Here is a 20,225-nt window from a genome sequence, read left to right on the forward strand (position 1 = left end):
TGCTACAAAAAATGTATTGAATGTAAAGGATGCTACTTTAAAAAGAAAAATGTTCAGATCTGAATTTTTTTTTTTTTTTAAGTCTTGTTACTTTTCAATCAGCCCTCGTAATATAAACCAAAGAACGGCAGTATATCAAATCCCATCATTTCCCTTTCCCTTAACATGGAAGACATTCATTCTTTCTATGAATTCACAGAGTTGAGCAAGTAAGTTCTTTTCTGCTAGCTTAGAGACAAAAGGAAGGTTTGAAATTAAGTGAAAGCTAGATGGGGCTGATTAATCTGTTTTTTTAGTATTGGTTGAATAAACTGTCTGCCTCTAAGACTAGTTTTGCTCATTGTATAGTTCAGTGTATCTCAAACTGTGTGCCTCCTGAGATTTCTGGTGTGCCACGGTACACTGGGGAGGACTATCTACAAGACGTGCCTCTCATGGCGAGAGGCACATCCTGTAGGCAATCAGTGGGTGCCAGCACCTATCCTTCTCTCTGGCCCTCTTCCCTTCTGGCACCCCCCACTGGCATCTCAGGGCCCACCTGGAGGGCCTTCACACACACACAGATATCGACATGATGATGTCACGCATGCATGTGATGTCAACATGGCGATATCCACGCACTTCCAGGGGCCTCGAGCCACGGCCACTACCTTTTAGTGTGCCACGGCTCGAGAATGTTTGCAGGACACTGGTATAGTTGATATTCTAAGAGAAGAGCTCTTAATTAAGCTGACAAAAAAAGAGACAGCAAGGGATGTGACTTTTTTTCTTTGAGTAATCTAGTAGCTACCTTAAAGGAAAGCCTTAGGCTGTTTAAACTGTTGGAAAATGAGAGCTGGTTATCATCTGTTTCACCAGTGGTCTGTATGTTTATTTGCTTGAGAGGTTTAAACACCTGGACCACTATAGTTGATGAGGGAGACATGAATGGTCTCTATTTTTTCTAACAGAAACATTATATAGTTGGCATTAGATTGGATGATGATAGTATAATAAGGTAGTTGAGATTATTTTTTAATCTTCTTTTGGTACAAAAACTCTTTATAGACAGCCTAGTTTAGATGGGTTCTTGTGTTTTCCATGGGAGCCACTCTGCTCTACCTGCTTTTTGCTGGAGGAGGTGTAAGCCTGATGATACCAAGGGTGATTATGCTTAGTGGATCTGTGACAGTAACACAGAGGAGCTTTAAGTGCCTTTGATAGGATGGAATCTGAGTCCTGCTTGCATGTCTATTGGCAAGTCAGCAAAATCAGAGGAGCAAAAAGCAGATTTAATAGCTAGTGCATCTACTCTAGACTGATATGTTTAAAATCTCTGGACCAGTAAGCAGTAGATAAGGGGCTAGATTTGACCAGTAGTAATTGAAGAATAAAAGAAACTAATTGGTAATCTGTCCAAGAGAAAGTTGAAAAACTATCACCATCAAGACTGAGGCAATTAAATTTTAGAGTTTTTTACTATTACATTATCCTTTTAGACCATTCCTTATTTCCCTTGGTTGTGCGGTATAGTTTGGGTTTTTTATGGGTTTTTTTGGTTTATTAAGAGATTTGCTTAACTACCTTTCCCGACCAAACAGTCAACAAAGCGGTGTAAATGTGGCCCACCTTACTCTTTAATGGGCTTTCTGCTCAAATATAGCTAGCAATGAAATGGGGCCAGATGTATATCAAAGTGAGGGGTGCTAATGTGTTGTGATGCCACTGATGTAATATAAGTGTATTTAGAACACACTACTTTTTTTATTTTTGTTTTTCAGATCATTTGATGACATCAGTTTATCCCTCCTAATAGAGCAAACCTTCAATAATATCTGTCCAGTTACTAAGTGTTATAGCAATGTACTCAAGCTGCCTAGGCTTTCTTCTGCAAGCCCAGTACCTGAATGTGAAATGGAGCCATTACCCAAAAGGCTAAAACCCAGTTGCCATAGCAAGAGGGACACAAAGAAAAAGTCTTGTGAAAAAGCGCCTTCTGAAATTCATACCAACTGGGCCCAAACAGTTACAGCTGTTACAGATCTAATGCCGTTATTGACATTTCATAAAATTAGTTGTATTATACTGTTGCATGCCAGGAAGAGAATTAATCAAGAAGATGACTACTCAGATGAAAGTGATTTGCTGACCTTCCCATGTGGGAGAATTTCTGTAGGCCTTGAAGACATCTCCAAAGACAAATATGTGGTTCATTTTCTTTTGGATAATCACTACCACACAGGTAAATGCTACACTAGAAATGATAAATAAAGTATAGTTTGATCAACAGAGCTGGTTCTGTTTTCCATTTAGCAGGTGAAAAAAAGATTTGTGTAAGGGTAATTTTTATATAATTTTGTTTATTGTAGTCTAATTTAGATTTCAGTCTTACCGTTTTTATTATTTAATGTTTTTGTGTATTTTTCTTCTTTATTGGAAGTTTGTAACACCATCACAAAATAAATCCACAACTTTTTATCCAAATTATAGCTCATACCTTTAGAATATATAAATGTGTTGATTACTTTTATAACAAATTAACTTCCTATCTCCTCTCTCCATTCTCCTTTGCTCCCCAATTCTGCCCTCTATCACCTTTATACCTATGATTGAAAACATTTAATTTACTCTTCCCAGCATGCCTTGGAGGAGTGTGTGGCGCAGTGGTTGGATCTACAGCCTCAGCACCCTGGGGGTGTGGGTTCAAACCCCGTGCTGTTCCTTGTGACCCTGGGCAAGTCACTCAGTCCTCCGTAGCCCCAGGTACGTTAAATAGATTGTGAGCCCACCGGGACAGACAGGGAAAAATGCTTGAGTACCTGATTGTAAAAACCACTTAGATAACCTTGATAGGCGGTATATAAAATCCTAATAAACTTGAAACTTCCCTTTATCATTTATCTCTTTCAGATAATCTTTCTTTCTTGTACAATCCCATTTTATTCCTGGATCAGTGGGTTGTTTACCTCATCCCACCAGGGATCTGTAGGAAGCCTCAAACACACAAATCTATTCTAGCACCCGTTAATATAACGGGCTTAAAGACTAGTAAGTAATATTCAAAATAGTGATAGCTGAGTTAAGAAGAAAAAAAGGAGAACAGAAATGGGGGGAGAAAACTAGAATTGTGTCCAGTAAATTCATCACACTAGAGAAGGGTAAAGAGTAGGGTTTCCAAGAGGTCTGTGCTAGAACCAATGCTTTCTTTTTATATATTTATAAATGATCTGGAAATGGCAATAATGAGTGTTGTGATTAAATTTGTTGACAACACAAAGTTATTCAAAGTTCATAAATCACAAGAGGATTGTGAAAAATTTCAAGAGGACCTTACAAGACTGAGAGACTGGGCATCGAAGTGGCAGATGACATTTACGGCCTCTTTTACAAAGCCGCACTAGCAACTGCCCTGCACTAACGGCCCCGAAGCCCACAGAAATTTAAAGGGCTTTGGGGCTGTTACCGCGCGGCAGCCGCTAGTGTGGCTTTGTAAAAGAGGCAGTTAATTTGAGCAAGTGCACACTGAAAAATTAAAAACAAATAGACGAAGTGGAACAGTAGTTTTTAGGTGAACCAAGATCAGTTTGATCTTGGTTCATTAAAATGGCGATGACAACCTCGCTGAGTAATCTGGTCAACTTACCCCTCTTCAAAAACCTGGAGGAGGTGTACAAAATTGATACAGTTTATAGGTCAAATCCAAAATCGACAAAATAGTACAGTCTTTGGAACCTGTATTTGGAACCCAACCCAGTCCGTGTTTCAGCAAACCTGTGCCTTCCTCAGGGGTCCTGAGCACTATGTCCAAATTATGAATGGTAACAATGTAAAGACTTGTGAAAGCTTGTTTACATTGCTAACAAATTGAGTGTTTCCAAATTATGAATGGTGTCATACTACTCCGCATATGAGAACGCCATTTTGGCATAGGCTGCATTTTGCATGCTTTCATACCATAACCAATATACACCGTACATGATTTGGGACCCCTAAGGAAAGAATAGGTTTGCTAAAACACAGACCTTGTTGGATTCCACCAACAGGTTTGCTTTTCAGCCTGTACTATTTTGTAAATTTTGGATTTGAACTATGAAGTATATCACATTTTGTACATCCCCTCCAGATTTTTGACAAGGGGTAGTTGCCCAGATTACTCAGTGAGGTTGTCCTCACCATTTTAATCTACCTTTTAATGAACTGATCTTGGTTCACCCAGAAACTATGGGCTCCTTTTACAAAGGTGCACTAGCGGTTTTAGCGCACGTACCTGATTAGCACGCGCTAGACGAAAAACTACCGCCTGCTCAAGAGGAAGCGGTAGCGGCTAGCGCACGTGGCATTTTAGCGCGTTAGGGCCCTAATGCACCTTTGTAAAAGGAGCCCTAAATTTCAACTTCAACTGTTTGTTTTTGATTTTTATAGATTTTTGCGGAGCATTCAGGTCTTTCTTTTTGTTTGTGCAAATGCATAGTAATGCATGTAGCAAAGAGAACCGAAATTATAACTACACGATGCAAGGTTCCACATTAGGAGTCATCGCCAGAAAAACTATTTAGATGATTCTAATACGTTGAAACCCTCTGCTTAGTATGCAGTGGCAGCTAAGAAAGAAAATATAATATTAGAAATTATTAGGAAAGGAATAAAGAACAAAACTATGAATATTTTATAATGCCTTTTTATGACTCTGTGGGACAACTGCATCTAGAATATGATGTGCAATTTTGGTCACCACATGTCAAGAGATATAGCAGAATTAGAAAAGGTACAGAGAAGGGCGATGAAAATGATAGAAAGGACAATGCCTTCCCTTTGAGGAAAGGATACAGAGGCTAAAGCTCTTCAGCTTTGAGAAGAGATGTCTGAGGGGAAATAAGATAAAAGCGAAGTGGAATGGGTAAACATGAATCATTTATTTACTCTTTTCAAAAATACAAAGTCTAGGGCAGGGGTCTCAAAGTCCCTCCTTGAGGGCCGCAATCCAGTCGGGTTTTCAGGATTTCCCCAATGAATATGCATGAGATCTATGTGCATGCACTGCTTTCAATGCATATTCATTGGGGAAATCCTGAAAACCCGAATGGATTGCGGCCCTCAAGGAGGGACTTTGAGATCTCTGGTCTAGGGGGCATGCAGTGAAACTACTAAGGGCTCCTTTTATTAAACCGCCGGCCGCGCTAGCCGCTACCGCCTCCTCTTGAGCAGGCGGTAGTTTTTAGCCAGCGCGGAGGTTAACGCGTGATGAAAAGTCACGCGCGTTAACCCCGCTAGCGCGGCTTGATAAAAGGAGCCCCAAGTAGTAAATTTCAAACAAATCATAGAAAATATTTCTTCACTCAAAATGTAATTAAACTCTGGAATTCATTACCAGAGAATGTGGTAAAAACAGTTACTTAGCAAGGTTTAAAAAAGGTTTGGACAAGTTCCTAAAAGAAAAGTCCATAAATCATAAAGGTGTACATGAAGAAAATCCACTGCTTATTCTTGGGATAAGCAGCATAAAATTAGTTTTACTTTTGTGGGGATCTTACAGGTACCTGTGACCTGAGTTGGCCACTGTTGGAAACAGGTTTCTGGGTTTGATGGATCTTCAATCTGTCCCAGTATGGCAATGATTATATACTTCAGTAAGATATAATTTTACCTTGTCCATGCAAGGTTCAAAACTTTTCCACTGTGACTACGCTGGTTTCAGTTGTAGTGGTATATTTGAAATAGCTTATGGGTGCCTTGTCATTGAGAATCAGACTGTCATATTTATGAAAACAAGATCATATGATTTGAAAGTTGTTTGTTTGGGCCGGGGGGAGGAGGTTTGCTTAAGAAATGTCTGACCTATTTTAGAATATGAAATAAAATGTGTTCAAACAGCTTTTCTGATTAAAGTTTTTGAGTGCAATGCTTCCTTTCTGTACTATAATTTTTAAAATTGTATTTGATTAATAATAATCCTACAATATCTTAATTTTTCTGCAGGCACTCTTGAAGATTTCTTTGCTATTTTGGCTGCATTTTACAAATATTCATTTCACATTCTTTCACCGGAGTACACATTGTCTCAAGTGAACCTATGGCTAAAGGAACAAATGCAATGCAAACCCATCATGGAATGCTCTGAATACTTGCACTGTAGTAGACCTGGAAGTATGTATGGGACCATCTTCAATTGGAATCAGAGAACATCTTGTGAAGGCACTCTTACACTTTTTTGCAGGTAAAAGAAAACCCTAAAAACTTTTTAAAGCTCAGGAAAAAAATTTATTGGGTTCATTGCCTTCTAAATCCAGCAGTAGTCATTTGGATGAGTCATATAGCAAAATGATAAAATAAATGTATGTATTTTGTATCAGACTATTATCCCTAATTAATGATAGCTGTGTAGAATTATTTTAAAATACACAGGTCAGTTTTCAGTGATAGGTGATTGCATACAATTAAATGGATGTCTTGGCACTTAACTTTATATAGATTAGTTGCAATTTATTTATTGTAAATATTTAAAATACTTACACCATTATTCACAATATTTCAAAACAGATCAAGAAAATAATTTAAGAAACAAAACAGATAGTCAGACATAAAACATATTGTGGCCTTTTTACTAAAATGCAGTAACTTTATGCATTTAGCAAAAGCTAGCACATGCAGACACTTAACTGCATACTTATATCAACCAGATATCTTGTTAAAAACTTTTTAAAGTCTCCCAAACCTCAGCCACACCACTCAAAGCTCAAGCATTTCATTGCCTTGAGATTTACGTGTCAGTTTGTCATAGGTTCAGTGCCCCCTACCTCACTTGTTTCAAATTTATTTCAAATATCTTAAATAATTTTCAAATCTTTATTTATATATATTTTCATAGATACACTTATCTTAGTGGTCTCTTATCAGGGTCAACATGTTTCGCTATCACTTTCTCAAGACCATGCCCCTAAGAAACACAGAAATTAGTATTTATTAAGAACTGTAAAAGCCTACAAAAGAAATAAATAGGCTCTTACCGTTAAGGTCACCACCATCCCATTCGACCACTTCATCAAATCAAGATGGCAGCGGTGTTCAAAGAACTATTCAAATACCTGACTGCCATGTCATCAATTCTTCAGGCTGAGCCAAAAGACGTGTCAGGATTCCCCCCCCCCCCTCTTTTTTTTTATAGTTGTTTGAATGCTGCCACCATCTTGATTTGATGAAGTGGTCAAACGGGGTGGTATTGACCTTAATGGTAAAGCCTATTTATTTCTTTTGTAGGCTTTTACAGTTCTTAATAAATATTAACTAGTTTCTGTGTTTCTCAGGGGAATGGTCTTGAGAAAGCAACAGCGAAACATGATTTGGGAGAAGGGAGGGGGTGGGTGTGTACAATAATATACAACAATGTTTTGTGGAACAGGGATTCTTTTTCTTGAAAGGTGGAAGAACACAGATACTGAGGAATATATGTGAGAGAATAAGGCTTAGATTTAATTACTGATACCTTCTGAACAGATTTATATATCAATGAGTGTGAAAGGCCTTAATTTGCCACTCAAACGTCAGCTATTTTTTAAGGAAGTTGAATGTTTGCATATGATGATAGGCTTTATCCAAGAAATTCACTTACAGCCTAATCGGGAATATTTGCTGAAGCATAAAATAATATAGGGACATATACTTTACTTCTAACAGGGTAAAAGCAAAAACCAGTGGGGTGGCCATAGTTATAAGCAAGGCGCTTGCTCCAGTGTTCCAAGAGGTGGTGCGAGACAAAGAAGGGTGGTATCTCCTGTTTAGTGTTAATTGATAATTGTGTTCTTAACTAGAGAGTTGTGTGGAGACAGAAATCAAATCCATCCTCTTCGGTCTCCGCTGGAAATCAAATCCGTTCCCACTAGAATCAAATCCATCCTTGCCTGTGCCCGCAAGTAATCTCTTCCATCCCCACATGTCTACATAAACTTCAGAAGTAGTTATTTAATTTAATCATGCTACAAATTAAATGCTCTGGTAGAGACTCATTTATAAAAAAGCAAAGACACTTTATTAATTTTGAAATATTAATTAGGAAGAATACATACTTTGTAAATGAGTCTCTGCCAGAGCCTCTAATGTAAATATAAAATATAAATACTCTAGCTGATGAGGACCCTCAAGCTACAGTCATGTGAAAAAAATTAGGACACCCCATGAAATATTTAGTTCTTTCTTAAGAAATGTTCACATATCAATGTCAAATCTTTTTTATTTATCTCTGGAAAAGAAAGTGATGTAATTGCAGGTAAACAATAAAAATCTTTCTTGATTTGCTCATGAAACAAAAGATATCCACAAAAATGTGTATTCTAACTGAGGAATAAATTAGGACACCCCCACATAGTCTCCCACTTAAAGTGGCTCAAATCACACACAGGTGTATCAAATCAAGTGTACATGATTAGAAGGAGGTTTGCCCTACTTAAACCTCAGACATTTAGTTTGGTGTGCTCATGACTGCTGTTCTGAGAGTGAACACCATGGTGAGATCAAAAGAGCTGTCTGAGGCCTTCAGAAAGAAGATTGTAGCAGCTTATAAGTCTGGTAAGGGATTTAAAAAGATCTCAAAAGAATTTGACAATATCCATTCCACGGTCAGGAAAATTGTGTACAAGTGGAGGACTTTGCAAACAACTGCCAACATGCCCAGGTGTGGCCGTCTAAGCAAGTTGACTCCCAGAGCAGACTACAAGATGCTAAAATAAGTCTCCAAAAACCCTAAAATGTCATCACGGGACCTACAGCAGGTTCTTGATACTGTTGATGTGAAAGTGCTTGCCTCTACAATCAGAAAGAGACTGCACAAATTTAATTTGCATGGGAGGTTATCAAGGAGGAAACCTTTGCTCTCCAAAGAAACATCAAGGCCAGACTGAAGTTTGCCAGAGAGAACGTAGACAAACACCTGGACTTCTAGAATAGTGTTCTATGGACAGATGAGTCTAAAATTGAATTATTTGGACCCCAGAAAAGAGGACATGTGGCGTACACCAAACACAGCATTCCAGGAAAATAACCTCATACCCACTGTGAAGCATGGAGATGGAAGTGTTTGGGGATGCTTTGCTGCAGCAGGACCTGGCCAGCTCACCACCATAGCATCCACCATGAATTCTACCATGTATCAGAGGGTGCTTGAGGAAAGCTACAGCTTCAGCACCCTGAGGTTGTGGATTCAAACCCATGCTGCTCCTTGTGACCCTGGCCAAGTTACTTAATCCCTCCATTGCCCCAGGTATATTAGATAGATTGTGAGCCCACCGGGACAGATGGGGAAAAATGCTTCAGTACCTAAATAAATTAATGTAAACTGTTCTGAGCTCCTTTGGGAAAACGGTATAAAAAATTGAATGAATAAATAAATAAATGTGAGACCATCTGTAAGAAAATTAGAAGCTGAAGCGGAACTGGTCCCTGCAACATGACAATGACCCAAAACATACCAGTAAATCCACTAAGGACTGGCTGAAAACTAAGAAATGGAAAGTCCTGGAGTGGCCGAGTCAAAGCCCTGATCTTAATCCCATTGAGATGCTGTGGGGTGACTTGAAACAGGCTGTACATGCAAGAAACCCCTCAAACATCTCACAGCTGAACAAATTCTGCACTTTCCTCAGACCGATGTTAGAGACTGGTAGATGGCTACAAGAAACGTCTCACTGCAGTTATTTCAGCCAAAAGGGGTAACGCTAGCTATTAGGGTGTAGTGTGTCCTAATTTATTCCTCAGCTAGAATACTCATTTTTGTGGATATCTTTTGTTTTATGAGTAAATCGAGGAAAATTTTTGTTGTTTACCTGCAATTATATCACTTTCTTTTCCAGAGATTAAAAAAAAAAGATTTGACATCGATATGTGCGGTGTCCTAATGTTTTCACATGCCTGTATCTACAATGCTGTGATGGAGGCTTTTTTGTCACAAGACATAAGACCTGAAAAAGTGGTTTCAATTACTAGTGATGGGGGGGCATCTTCTATGGTGGGGGCAACATCTGGTTTCATATAGTTCTTTGTTAAAGAAACAAAACATCAAGTCATTCAGTTCCATTGTATTATACATCAGGAACCTCTTTGTGCCAGGGAAAGCAGTAATAAATTTGACGATGTTCTCAAAGATGTCACAAAAATGGTAAATTACAACATGGCTCGTGCTCTGAATTTTCAACAGTTTCAGACACTTCTTGAGGAGGTTCAGGCTAGAGAATGACACGGGGAAAAAATCTGTCCCCGTCACTGCCCCGTCACCGGCCCACCATCCTCTGCACCGCCCCGTCACCGCCGTTCCCTTCACCGCCCCGTTACCATCACCGCCATCCCTTTCACCGCCCCGTCACCGCCACTGCCATCCCATTTACCGCCCCGTCACCGTCCCCGCTGCATCCATATAAGCCTTAGTACTGTAATATTTAGCTTATTCCTTTCTTATAAATCAAAGTTCCTGCTGCTGAACTAGAGAAAGAGATGTTCAGCTGGCAGGGCTTTGTTTATAAATTTTTATCAACACAACTAAAGCAAAAAATAAATAGAATTTTTTTTCTACCTTTGTTGTCTGGTTTCTGCTTTCCACATCTTCTCATTCAATTCCTTCCATCCACTGTGTGTCTTCTCTCTGCTCTTCCATTTGCTGTTACTGTGCCTCTCCCTTCACTCCCCCCCCCCCCAATTGGTCTAGCACCCATCTTCTTCCCTCCGCTCCCCCATAGTCTGGCATCTGTCTTCTTCCCATTCTGTCTTCCACATTTCCCTTCAGGGTCTGTTCCTCTCCACCCTCCTTCAATGTCTGTCCTATTCCTTTCCACTACCACCCTTCCCTCCCTCCTTTACCATCTGTTCCTTTCTACCACCCTTCAGCTCCTCTCGCGTGGCCTATCTATCTACCTTCCTCCCTCTTATTTTCATGGCACGTTACAATGTAATTTGTGCAAGCCACTGGAGCCTGCGAGCTCGGTCCCTGTCCCATCCCCACAAACCATCTCGCTTCTGTGCTCCTATTTTCCCCATTTCTAATATCTCCCCTATGTATCTGCCATTGCCCCCCCCCCCCACCTGTGTCCATATACCATCCCCATGGCATGTCCCCTTTATGTCTCTGTCCCTATGCCCCATGCACATAATTTCCCCTCTTTCTGTTACCTTCCTGTGTCCAGATTTCCCCTATCTTCCTCTTCCATACCAGTGTGTCTCTTCTTTTCAACCCCATCTAGCTTTTTTCCCTCTTTCTTCCCCCCCCCTGCTTCTAGCATCTGGCTCACCTGCCTGTCCTTCCCTTTCTTTCCTGCTGTGGATTTTTCTTCCGTTTTCATCCCCTTGGCCCAGAATCCTTTTCCCTTTCACTCCCTCCTTCCAATTTGAGCCGGGAACACTAGCGATCGCACGGTCCCCGCAGCCACTACCTGCCTGCCCAATCGATTCTAGTGTTTAGCCAGCTCTCTCCCTTCTCCTCACCTTAGTTTATAGGTTTTCTTTTTCGGCGACCCGCACGCTATCAGAGAGCCGCGCACGCGCGGCTGCTCAGTGTTCAATCTTCTGCTCTGCTGCAACTTCCTGTTTCCGGTTGCGTCAGAACAGAAGATTGAACACTGAGCAGCCGCGTGTGCGGGTCGCCGAAAAAGAAAATCTACAAACTAAGGTGAGGAGAAGGGAGAGAGCTGGCTAAACACTAGAATCGATTGGGCAGGCGGGTGTGAGCTGCGGGGACCGCGCGATCCTTCATGCCTCACTGCGGGGACAAGACCATTCACCGCCCCGCGGGCGGTGAATGGCCTTGTCCCCGTCGCTGCAGCGACTGCTAGTTTTCTTCCCCGTTTTCGGCGGGTGACCCGCGGCTAAAATGCAGTGGCCGCGGGTAAACCGCCACCGTGTCATTCTCTAGTTCAGGCGCAGTATAATTGTTTACTTATGTCCAATAATGTCCGGTGACTGAACAGAGGACGAGTCCTGGAGAGATTTGTATCCTGCTTGGATGAAATTAGGTTGTTTATGAATGAAAAAGGGTAGGAATATTCACAGCTCACTGATATGGCCTGGCTTACCAACCTCATGTTTTTTTTACAGATTTTACACTACTACACTTCAATATACGAAACAAACAATTACAGGGTGTAGGGAAAACAGCAGAAAGGATGCTTTGTGATATCAAAACATTTGAGAGAAAACTGCAGGTTTTTGAAAGAGACCTTGAAAGTGGGCAACTGAAATATTTTCCAAATCTAAAAATTCATTTAGAAAATTCTACAACATTTGCATACAATGCTACATGCCATCAGGAAATTTACAAGGAATTTTCTAGCATTGCAGCAGCTGCAAAGGTGAATTTAAGTAACAGATTTTTACAGTTCCGTAATATGGAGACAACCCTGTGTTTTCTTACTTCTCCAGATAAAGTCAAATTTGAAGAACTTGCTCTTTCCTGTTTATACTGGTTAGATTTAGGAAATCTGGAAATGGAGCTATTAGAATTTCAAGAAAGCTCTATCTGGAAAAATAAATTCTATGACCTGCGGGAAACACTTGAGAAGATAGAAGGGAAGACAAAGGTCAGCACAGTTAGTTCTGAAAATTAAATCTTTAAAGTGTAGAATTCTCTGCCAAATAATTTTAAGTCAATGAAAGCACTTGGGATTGCTTTCCTTACTTTGTTTGGATCATCTTATGCTTGTGAGCTGCTGTTTTCAGCTTTGAATTATATCTAATCTGACACCAGAAACAGACTAACAGATGACTTTAGTGCTACATGTGTTGCTTTCAAACTTAAAAAGTATGAGCTAAGGTTAGACAAATTATCAGCATTTATGCAACAGCAAAAATTGCATTAATTGTTCATCTGTTGGGAGTGTTCTAAAGTTCAGAGTTTTTGGGATCAAATTGTGAATTTCTTGTATTTTATATAAAGTAATCCTTTACCAAAGGAGGTGGCCTGCTGTCTACTTAATATACTATAGGTCCTAGTACAGTACTCTGCCCATTAAATGGCAGAAATTGGTGCACCATGTTGTGACAGTGGGCTGGTTGATATTAGTATCAGCTTGGAAATGTATTGATTTGCCAGGGCAGGCAGTCATGGAAACAAAAGTAAATCACATCTATGTGATGTTCAAATTAACAGCTTTACGAAGAAACAGGTTATCCAACTTTCAGAAGATAAAGAAGGACTATATTTCCTGGTTGGACTCTAACTGATCCATGTATATTTTGATTTGTTTAGGGGACAGGGGAGGAGGATATGGAAAGGGAATACAGGACTCCCCCGATATTCACGGGGGTTCCGTTCCAGGAACCCCTGCGAATATCGAAAAACTATGAATACAGTTTTATGCCTGGAGAGGCAGGAGAGGGCAGCTGGAGAGGCAGGATAGGGCAGCTGGAGCGCCGGCGAGAGAAGGAAATCACTCGCGGTATGCTCCGACCACCTCTTCCTGCACTAAAGTCAGGCTTCACCAATCAGGAGCTGCTTTGACACGCAGCTCCTGATTGGTGAAGCCCGACTTTAGCACAGGAAGTCCCGGTCGGAGAATACCGTGAATGACCGGGGGAACAATGTATTGCTGTTGAATACTACATCTTGTAAAATAGTGTCTTATGTTTGTAACTGCGACAGTATGTTTGTGAGCTAATTTAATACTTGCTGTACTTGTATTTCTTGAAAATAACCTAAAAAGAAAGAAAGAAAGGTTACATTTTCAACAGACTTCAGGTAATAAGAAAATGTTTGAACTAAGGGTAAATTCTTATTTTAATACAAAAGTGAATATGCTATTGTCTTCGGTGCCAGTAGGAGGAGTGTGTGGCATAGTGCAATGTTTCTCAACTTCTTCAAGCCAAGTACCTCCTAAGTCTAACAAATATCAAATGAGTACCCCCACCCAAGCTCAATCCCATACCTGCCCAGGTTCCGCCCCAGACCCCACCCCATAATAATAGTACTAATTGTAATGCAGTTTCTTCTATCCATTTTTCATATACATACAATATAATCTTAATATATAATGTTAACCACAAAATTTTAAAAAAGCATAAAGAGCTCAAGGCAGATGACTTTAACATATGCAATGTCACCTCAGTAACAACTATAGAAAAATATAGTGCAAAATATAGAAAGCAAATAATTCTCAAAACTGACACATTTATCACTAACTTGAAAATAAAATCATTTTTCCTACCTTTGTTGACTGGTGATTTCATGAGCCTCTGGTTGCATTTCCTTCAGACTGTGCATCCAATATTTCTTTCTTTCTCGCTCCTGCACTCTTCCTCTCCTCTCGACCTCATTCCCTTCCCCAACCAACATCTCTCTCTGTCCCTCCATGAGTCCAACTTTTCTTCCTCCCTCCTCCACCTCTATTGGCAACAAGTCTCCCTCTTTCTCTCTCTCCCTGTCCATCTGTCTTGAGAGATCCAGGCATCTCTTCCACCCCCTCTACTTCCACATCCAACATTTCTCCCCCTCTCATCCCCCAGATCATGTACAGCATTTTTCACCACTGCCCACCAGCCCCATGCACATTTTTCCTTCTATCACCATTCTCCAGTACAATGCCACATCTTTCCCTCCATCACTATGTCCAACATTCCTCCCCCTTTCATCCCCTTAAATATGTCCCTCTGTTCCCTCTTCACCACCATATCCAACATTTCGCCCTTTCATACTTCTCATGCAACTCTACCTCACTCCTCTCTCTATGCCCAATTTTCCTTTCTTCATTTCCCTTTGTTCACCATCTCTTTCCCTCTCACTCACACACTCATGCCCAACAATTCTCCCTTTCTATTCCCTCCCTCCTATGTCCCAAGTTAGTGCCCCCTTCCTCCCTCCCTTCTATGTCCCATGTTCATGCTCCCTCCCTTTTTTCTATGTCCCAAGGTTGTGCACCCCCCTCCCTGCCTTCCATTCTGTGTTGCAAAATTGTGCTCCTTCCATGTGCCAACATGCTCCTTCCCCCCACCCTCCTCCCTTTGTCCCAGATCATGTGGCCTCTCTCCCTTACTTGCTTGAGCCGCATTCGCTCCTTCTGCCTTCAGTGGCTCTTGTTGCAGGGATGCGCAGGCAGCAATTCACACGCTGCACTTGGCTGATCCACAAGCCTTCCTTCCAATGTCAACTCTGACGTCAGAGAAAAGGTATCTGGGTCAGCTACGTGCAGCTTGTGAGCCGCATCCTGCTTGTCCCTACAAGGAGAGCCATTGAAGACAGAAGGAGGTAACTGGAACACACAAACCCCACTGACCTGGAAGGCTTTCCTCTGACGTCAGCTCTGACATCAGAGGGAAGCCTTCTGGGTCAGCCTTAAAATTAAATAAGAAAGAGCATAGCTTCCCTCCACCATTATGTTGACCCTCTTTGTTTTTCTTTCCTATTTATGACTGTAGTTCTACCCCTGTTTCCTATGTGTTTCAGTCTGTCTTGTTTTGGTTTATGTCTTAATTATATATCCCCCAAATTTTTATACTTTTTAAAATATGAAATATACACCGCTTTGACAATTTTTAAGCAGTATATCAAATTTTAATAATCTTGGAAACTTGGAGGGGGAGCGGGCAGGAAGGAGGGATCCCTGGGAGCGGCTTCGACGAAAATGGATGGCAGGAAAGAGGAATCCTGACAGTGGTTTTGGCAGGCAATATCCTCGGTGGCGGCCAGTGCTGCGTGCCCCTAAGGGTACACATACCATGTGTTGAAAAACACTGGCATAGTGGCTAGAGCTTTGGAGTGGCATAATCAAAACATACGCCTAAGTTTGATTGAAACATATAGCACTAGATGCCCAAAGTCGGCAGTGGGAAAATGCCCATTCTCAAAAAATATATCCAAATTTTTTTTTTTCCCAAAAAAGATTGTTTATCTGGACATCCAGGCTATTGTTCATCCAGACCACCAATACATCTGTATGTAATTCTCTACCAAAATTTTGTCCAAGTCCCAAACGCAAAGAACAAGACCATTTGGACTTGGGAGGGGCCACCCAGACATGGCAACAGAGCAATTGGGCACCTTACAAGGCACTACTGTGAACTTCACAAAAAGGGTGCCACATAAACATTTCACCAAAACTCCCTTATAGGTTATGCTGAGCCCTCCAGAACACACCCAAAACTCATTATACTCACCTGTCTACAACCCCAATGGCCCTTATGGCTGCAGGTGGAGGGGAGAATTGGTGGGCGCAGATGTTCCACCATAAATGTTCTGGTTAGAGTGACTTATGGACCTGGGTCCTCATCTCTGTGGTTTACTAGCCCACCCCAGGCTATTTAAGATACCTGTTTGCAGCTCTATTAGGCTTTCCTATACTAGATGCTGATGTTCTGTAGACAGGTATGTATGTTTTTATTCTGATCTTTGCGGGGGTATGAGGGAGTCAGTGAACATTGGGGGAGTGTATGTGGGTCTTTACTTTGTCTCTGCAGTGGTTTTCTTGTCACTTTGGATACCTTTTGGGAACTTATACTTGTTTTACATCGTCTAAGTCACAAAGTATAAGTTCTGTCCGGGAAGTCTCGTAAAACCTTCAATTATTCCTGCAGGATGACCAAGTCTAGGTCAGCCCACATCCCGCCCTAACCACTCCTCCTGATATGCTTCTTTTAGCTCTAAGCACACGGCAGCATTCAGAGACCTAAAAAGTCCCTGGATACGTCCAAAAAATAGGTTTGATTATTGGCACATGGACGGGTTTTTAGATATTTTTAAGTTTGTTATGAGCCCCTTAGTCTCAGCACCCTGAGATTGTGAGTTCAAACCTCATGCTGCTTCTTCTGGCCCTGGGCAAGTCACTTAATTCTCCACTGTCCCAGGTACATTAGATAGACTGTAAGCCTGTCCGGACAGATAGGGAAAATGCTTGAGTACCTGATTTGTTATCTGTTCTGAGCTTCTTTGGGAGGATGGGCTAAAAATTCAAATAAATAGAACCACAGAAGCCAGGTTCAAATCCCACTGCCACTGCTTGTGATGTTGTGCTAGTCACACAATCTTCCATTCTCTCAGGTTCAAATTTTAGATTGTAAGCCTTCTGGGGACAGGAAAATATCTAATGTAGCTGAATGTACAGTAACTTACCTTCAATTGCTGAAAGAGGCACAAACTAAATCTAAATTCCTTTTACCACCCTCCCAGCACCAGCTTAATACTAATATTACTTTTTCTTTTTCAGAAATCAGACCATTTTGTTCCAATGCCTTCACAAACTTTTTGACATTCTTCCATCAACCTGTGTGCCCAAACTCCTGAGTTTAGGGAGCAAGGACTCTCTTATTGAAAATGTGGCACTCTCTTTGGAGAAGGAATTGTTAACTTTTAGGAGTGTTGTCTCCTCAACAGTCAATGAAATAGGAAAAAAGTCAACATGGATGTACAGAAGTGAGAATAACATGAGCCACATTACTGCACCCTCTTCCACTACAAAAGAAGAGGTGCAGCAGTACCAAAAAGAGTTTCAAAATGAACAGAAGCAAAGCACATTGGGAATGAATCGAACAATAAATGGTGCACTGTACAGAAACATTTTATGGAAAATTGCCCATATCCAGGTAAATTCTGACAAAATTGTGTGGAGACTAAGTAATACATAATCCATTTTATATTGCTTAAATTATTTTGAATAAAACTTATTTTAAAATAAACAAGTTTTTTTTCTTACATAAAAAGGTTTAATATGTCAAATCGTGTCGTGGAAGTGTTCATAAAATTTGGAATCCTACATGCAGCACATTATAATTCAACTTGTTATAAATCATTGCTAGAGCTGAACATTTTAACGCGTTGTTAACATGATTAATATGTTAATTGGTTAATACAGTTAAAAACAATTTTAACGTGATTAAAGCAGGCCTTGATCTTCAAAGCTCCTACACCACAGGTAAAAAATACTTGGTGGGAGTGATTTTTTTTTTTTAACTAGCGATGTTCAAAACAATAGCATGTAAATTATATGAACACTTTTGTACAGAGAATCTCCGGTAAAATGGGGAGGAACTGTGCCTGGCGCTTACTCAGAAGAGCAATCGTTAGGCACAGATCCCCCCCCCCATCCCTCCCATTAAAAAAAAAAAATGACCAGCCGCTGCTGCTCTCCTTGCAAGCTGAGCTGATTGTGGAAGGGGAGCCCTGATCAAAAAATATAGATATTTGTGTTTCTCATTTTTCTTTAAATATTATACTATTGTGCACTTATCTTTGCTTTCGCCAAAGCTCGGGAGTCAGACCCGACATGTTTCGCGTTGTACGCTTTATCAAGGGTCTCCTGAGGTAGCTGCTGTCATCCGAAACATGTCGGGTCTGACTCCTGGGCTTTGGCGAAAGCAAAGATAAGTGCACAATAGTATAATATTTAAAGAAAAACGAGATGCACAAATATATATATTTTTTTATAAATGTATTTAAGCATATTTAAAACTCTTTATACGAAAGATTAGATATATGTGGAATAGCCAATGATGAAGGTTACCATGTAATTCTTCCCGCGGTTGGAAAAGTAACAGCGGTGGAATGGTGAGCCTGAGGCTTTCTCATCTATGGACATATAAGTCTACAAAAGCTAGCAATATGATTTACACAAGACTATATTATTTTGGCTCTACACTATAGCCATATATATATGTAACTTTGAGCACAAGCATTTATGCCTGCTAAAGGCTTACCCGCCCATACCCCTCCCATGGCCACACCACGTTTGAGTTGTGTGTTATGAAATTTAGTGTATATGTTATAGTATAGGTCACTGTTCTTCAACCCATGGTCCGCGGACCAGTGTCAGTATGCAGAAAATTTCTGACAGTCCGCACAGGGCTGGTGAGATTGAGTCGGCAGTTAAATTTCCTGCCGACTGCTGTTCCTGCCAACTGCTGTTCCTCCCAGCCTCAGGCGATCAAGATAGGCTGCCGACGTCAGGGCCTTCCCTCTGTGAGTCTAGCCTGTTTGGAAACAGGAAGTTGAAACAAAATAGGACTCAGAGAGGGAAGGTCCCAACGTCGGCAGCCTGTCTTGATCGCTGCCCCTGCCGAGTTGCTGAAGAAGGCCGCGGGGAAGGTGCAAGTGGTAGGGAGAGAGCTGCAAGTACAAAGGAGATGGTCAGCGTGTGCGGGAGCAAATCCTGGGGAGCCTTCGACAGTGGCTGTCTTCCCTCCCAACAGCTCTCCTACTTGCCAGGGCGGTAATTCACCAGCAACTTCCTCTTTCCTCAGAGGCAGCAACGGACCCAAGGCTGCCTAAGTAAATCACTGCTGCAGGTAAGTACTGAGAACTGTTGGAAGGGGAGGAAGCCACTGTAGGAGGATGGGAAGCTGCTGGATAAAGGGAGAGCTGCTACTGGACCTGGAGGGAGGTAGACGGAGAGATGCTGCTGGGAGGGGAGGAGGGAAAGGGATGGGAAGAGAGTTAATGTTGGATAGGGGGAGGAGGGAAGGGAGAAGGAAAAAAGGAAGGAAACGCTGGCAGGGAGATTACAGGAGGGGAAGGGGATCAGGGTGGAATGGAGAGATCATATGAGGGAAAGGGGAGAGAGGAATGAGAAAGTAGAGAGAGATTGATGCTGGAAAGGGGGTCAGCAGAGAAATGAGAGAGGGATAAAGATGCTAGATCTGGTGTGGGAGAGATAAAAATAAAGAAAGCAGAGAAGCTGGAATGAATGATGTTAAAAGGAGAGAGGAGGCACAGGCTGGATAGACAGGGGAGAGGGGCATAGAAAGAAATCAGATACATATGGAAGGGGGAGAAGGCAGACAGTGGATGGAACGCGCAGATGCTGGATTGAAGAGACAGGTCAGACGCTGGAAGGAAAAGAGTGAAAAGAAGATGAAAGCAGAAACCAGAGACAACAAAAGGTAGAAAAAATTAATTTTATTTCTATTTTGTCATTAGAATATATCAGATTTGAAATATATATCCTACTAGAGACATAACTGGGGACTGCAGTATTCTGTTAGCATGATATTTCTGTGTAGCATTCTATAATAACTTGGCTTGTTCAGTTTTCTTGATAGTAGAAGGGATATATGTGAAGGGGAGGGGAAACAGGGGTTTTGTTGGTCCATGCTCTGTATATTTGTATTTATAAAATCACAATTGTTCAGAATATTGTTTCTTTTTATACTTTAATAAAATACGTTCAATATAAAATCATAACTGCGGCTTGTGCAAATGGGATCAGATGGTTTGCAGGGACCAAGCTCGAGGAGACGGGGCGAAAATGGTTTTTTAAAATTTCAGTCTTAATAGTTTGCCTGTCCATAAAATA

General features: G+C 41.1%; 1 protein-coding gene across 3 annotated transcripts in view; it reads left to right on the forward strand.

Moving 5' to 3' along the window:
• FANCB (FA complementation group B) overlaps positions 1-17,820 on the forward strand; it is a 49,513-nt gene extending 31,693 nt beyond the window's left edge. The window contains exons 6-8 of one of the 3 annotated variants that reach the window (XM_033950496.1): positions 1,761-2,221; positions 5,956-6,193; positions 17,145-17,820. In XM_033950496.1, the coding sequence (XP_033806387.1) occupies positions 1,761-2,221; positions 5,956-6,193; positions 17,145-17,562 (1,117 nt within the window). In that variant the 3' untranslated portion in view covers positions 17,563-17,820. Of the gene's footprint in view, positions 1-1,760; positions 2,222-5,955; positions 6,194-12,048; positions 12,254-17,144 lie in introns of those variants that run through there. The other 2 variants (XM_033950495.1, XM_033950497.1) reach the window with 2 other exon arrangements.
• The last annotated feature ends 2,405 nt before the right edge of the window (positions 17,821-20,225 follow it).

Source organism: Geotrypetes seraphini, chromosome 6 (genome assembly GCF_902459505.1).
Source record: "Geotrypetes seraphini chromosome 6, aGeoSer1.1, whole genome shotgun sequence".
Taxonomy (NCBI): Eukaryota; Metazoa; Chordata; class Amphibia; order Gymnophiona; family Dermophiidae; genus Geotrypetes; species Geotrypetes seraphini.